At 35.7% G+C, this 3,947-nt stretch overlaps 1 protein-coding gene across 1 annotated transcript; it reads right to left on the bottom strand.

The window, feature by feature from the left end:
* Positions 1–652: 652 nt before the first annotated feature.
* LOC113328983 lies at positions 653–1,533 on the bottom strand. The gene is made up of 2 exons (XM_026575965.1): positions 1,080–1,533; positions 653–927 (listed from the first exon to the last, which is right to left on the bottom strand). Exons 1-2 carry the CDS (start codon positions 1,531–1,533, stop codon positions 653–655), a joined length of 729 nt encoding a protein of 242 aa, XP_026431750.1.
* Between the last annotated feature and the right edge of the window lie 2,414 nt (positions 1,534–3,947).

Genomic DNA, 3,947 nt, shown 5'->3' with positions numbered 1-3,947 from the left:
TTTTTTTTTTATTTTCCATGTTTTTCTCCTTCATCTTCTCTAACTCTAATCTCACAAAAATTCTACTCATAAAAAATCAACTAATAATAAACCCATTTTTTAATTTAATCTCACTAATTGTTTTTAACTAAATTATTTTACTAATCATAACCTAAATTAATTAGGAGGGTAGATTAGGTATTAAATAAATATCTAGATAAGGGGTGACCTAGAATTATTTCCAATGTCTTTACCCAAAATAGAACCATGGTCCCCCAAAAAAAACCATGGTCCCCAAAAAATGGTTCAAAAACAAAACAAAGGGCCCAACTTATGCACCGTAATAAACAGGGGTGCACGCTACGCGTCATCCAATAGACCTAATTTCTCTCAGAATGGTTTTAAAAACCGGGTGCACTTTTTATTTTATTATTTTTTAATTCTAAAATTCGTCAAAAACTGAGAAAATTAGATTTTTCTATCTTTTTTTTGAAACTGAAGATATATTGATTAAGAACTATTAAGTCAATACATTATAAGCGTCTTCAGTAAGTTGAAGAGAAATTGCGGGAGGTGAAGAATAGTTTCAGGAATTAAAAATCCTATTTGTTCTAGCCATCTTGGCTAGAATATCAGCTACCTTATTCCTTTCTTTTGGAACATAAGAGAGTCTCTAATTTCTATATACTGAGAATAGATTTTTAATTTCTTGAACAGTATGGTGTAATCTCCAATCGATGGCGCTATTGTCGTTATTGATTGCATGTGCAATCACTTTAGCATCTATCTCAAAGAAAACTCTGTCAATCTGTAAATCTTTCGCCCATTGCATAACTTTCCACCGTCCCATACACTCGGCCTGCTCAACACTTCTGACTTGATTTAAGTAGATGCACCTTGCTGACTGTTGTGTACCTGCAAAATTTCTAAGAATTAGACCAATGCCACCTGTTAGATTATGTGAATCAAAAGAACCATCACAATTTATGGTCAAGGTGTTTGTAGGGGGGAACCCAGTGAGCATTAATACGATTAACTCTAAGAGATAATCTGAGGAGTGTTATAAATCCTGTGTGTGTGTTCATCCATCAATAATTTACACTGATGAATAATCACTTCAGGAGTGGGGTTTGTCTGCTGGAACACTTTATTGCATCTTGTTATCCAAATGATCCAAGCAATGATAGCTCTGTTAACTATTTCAGATTCCTTAATGGTACCATTCTGCATACTATCAAACCAACTGCCAATCCATTCTGATAATGAGCCTGTAGTACCAGAAGACCAACCCAAGGTAGCAAACCAGACTTCCCTTGAAAAAGTACAATTCATAATGAAATGAGTTGCAAATTCTGGATGTAGATTGCAAATGGGACAAGAATCATCCTCCCCAACAATAGCAGAACGAAGGGCTTCTCTTGTAGATAGAACATTTGAGATGGATTTCCATAGAAAGTGTCTTATCCTTGGTAAAGTGGGAAGCTTCAATAACCTACAATATATTTTCATCATCATTGTATCCGCTGGTTGAATAAGAGCAGACTCATGCATCATCTTTTGATAACAAAACTTAACTGAAAAAGTCCAATTTTTTTTCCAGTAGCCAAATCATCTTGTCAGACTGTGCAGGGTGAATGGATATAGTCAAAATAAGATCGACTATCTCTGGATTAAATAAGACACCAATGAGTGAAATATTCCAATCTGCCGTATCTGACATAAAAAGTTGGTCAACACGTGTATAGTTTTGAGCAACACTTTAGCCTTGTTTTGGTTGAGGAGGATCTTGAAGCTCAGGAATCCAGCGATGCTTCCAAATTAGATATTGATTCTCCATTCACCAGGTTCCAACAACGATTTTTCTGAACAAAGTGAAGTTCTAAACTGATGCTACGCCAAGACCATGTTGTATTAGATTTCTTTTTTAGGTCAAACAGATTCTCATCTAGATAATACTTCTCCTTTAAAGATTTATACATAATTGATGACTGATCTGTACAGAGTTTCCAGACCGACTTAGCCAACAAGGCTCTATTAAGTGTGTGCATGTCACTGAAATCGAGACCACCCTCTGACTTAGGATGACAAACCCTTCTCCAAGTAACTATTTTCCTGCCTTTATTAGTTTTCTTATTTCTCCAGAAAGCTTGTTGAGAGGAATTCATCTTATTAATGGTGACATCTGGTAGTTTAAAACTTTGCATATGATAGATAGGTATATCATTAGAAACATTCTCAATCATTACCGAACGAGCAACTTATGACATATTACTTGCATTCCGATTTGAAAAGCGACGATTCATCTTCTCATGCAAGACACCAAAAGGCACTTTCCTATTTTCCCAACAAAAAATGGCATTCCAAATATTGTTCTTCTTTTAGACTCATCTCGCGTACCTGGAAAATACCACTAAAAGTTTGGAAAGAAGAAGGCTCCATGTTCGAACTAAAATAGACATCGGACTTGTTGAAGTTTATTAAGTTGTCCAGAACACACACTAAAATCTTCAATAACTTGGAAAAGTTTGTTTGTCTGAGCAAGAGTAGCCTTACAGAATAAAAGGCAATCATCCGCGAAAAGTAGGTGATTAATTTTAGGGGTTGATCTTGATATCTTCATACATGTGATTTGCTTAGTTCTTTCACAGTGAGCTAGAACTCTTGAGTAGGATTTCATAGCCAAGATGAATAAGTAGGGAGATAAGGGATTTCCTTGACGTATGCCTCTTGATGCATTAAAAGCTTTAAATGGACTGCCATTTAGAAGAACTTCAATTTGCACGTAGACATTTCAATGGGTTTATCTCAGCATTTTTGGTTAGCATTCTGGAAATTGAAAGTACCTTACAAGTTTCAAATTTTTATGTGGAAAGGAATACATGATGCTATTCCTGTTAAAGCTCGCATTTTCATACACTTGGATACTAATGATAAAATATGTGTTATGTGTAGTATGAATCAAACAGAAGATACCATTTGCTACTCCATTGCTCTTTCTCTCAAGCAATCTGACAGACTTTTTTCCTAATCAATTCGTTTTCATTGTGGATCATCCCTCAGTTCTCTCCTGGATTCAGACTTGGCAGCTTAAGGATTCTCACATAAATATAAATGGAACACCCCTAGTTGTTCACTTAGCTCTCGACATAATGCACTTCATTTGGAAACATAGATGTAGGGATGTTTTTAGCAATATAACACCCAATCATCACACTGTCATACATCAGATAAACTCTTATAGGGCACAACATCTTTTAGATAACTCAGTTATTGCTCATAGTCATTCTCTTTTGCATAACTATACTTTAGATCTACCTTGGGAACCTCCCCTGTACAATTCTTAAAGATAAATATTGATGCTTCATATAATTCTGATTCTTTGTTAGCAGGAACTGGTATTATAACTAGAAATTTTACAGGAGCCTATGTCATGGGAAGGGGAACATTGAAAAGAGCTATAAATGTTCAACAAGCTAAAGCCTGGGCTATGTTAGAAGCTAAGCAAATAACAGCATCAAATGGTTGGTCTAATGTCATTTTCGAAACAGACAATCTGGATATTAGTAACTTTTTACAGCATCGCACTGGTCTCTGTCAATGGCAATGTTTACCTCTTCTTAGAAATTGTGTTAATACATGTAATAGTTTTCCTGTGTGGTCTTATGAGTTTGTGTACAATTCTTGTAATAAAGCTACAGATGCTTTAGCAAAGGCAGTTCGTAAATATAATTTATGTGGGGATTGGTGGGGTTATTCACGTGACTTTGTAATTCCTTACATAATCATGATGTAAGAAATATCCTTATATAATATTAAGTTTGCTCTTTGGTTAAAAAAAAAGAAGAAGCAATAGGACTAGGGCTGCACATGGGCGGGTATGGGCGGGTATAAGCTAAAACCAACCTCGCACCCACAGACTGCGGGTTTTTTTTCCATAACCAACCCCGCACCCACAAACAGCGGGCGGG

The sequence above is a fragment of the Papaver somniferum genome, unplaced genomic scaffold, assembly GCF_003573695.1.
Source record: "Papaver somniferum cultivar HN1 unplaced genomic scaffold, ASM357369v1 unplaced-scaffold_11401, whole genome shotgun sequence".
NCBI classification, from domain to species: Eukaryota; Viridiplantae; Streptophyta; class Magnoliopsida; order Ranunculales; family Papaveraceae; genus Papaver; species Papaver somniferum.
This window is presented reverse-complemented; position numbering and strand designations above follow the sequence as displayed.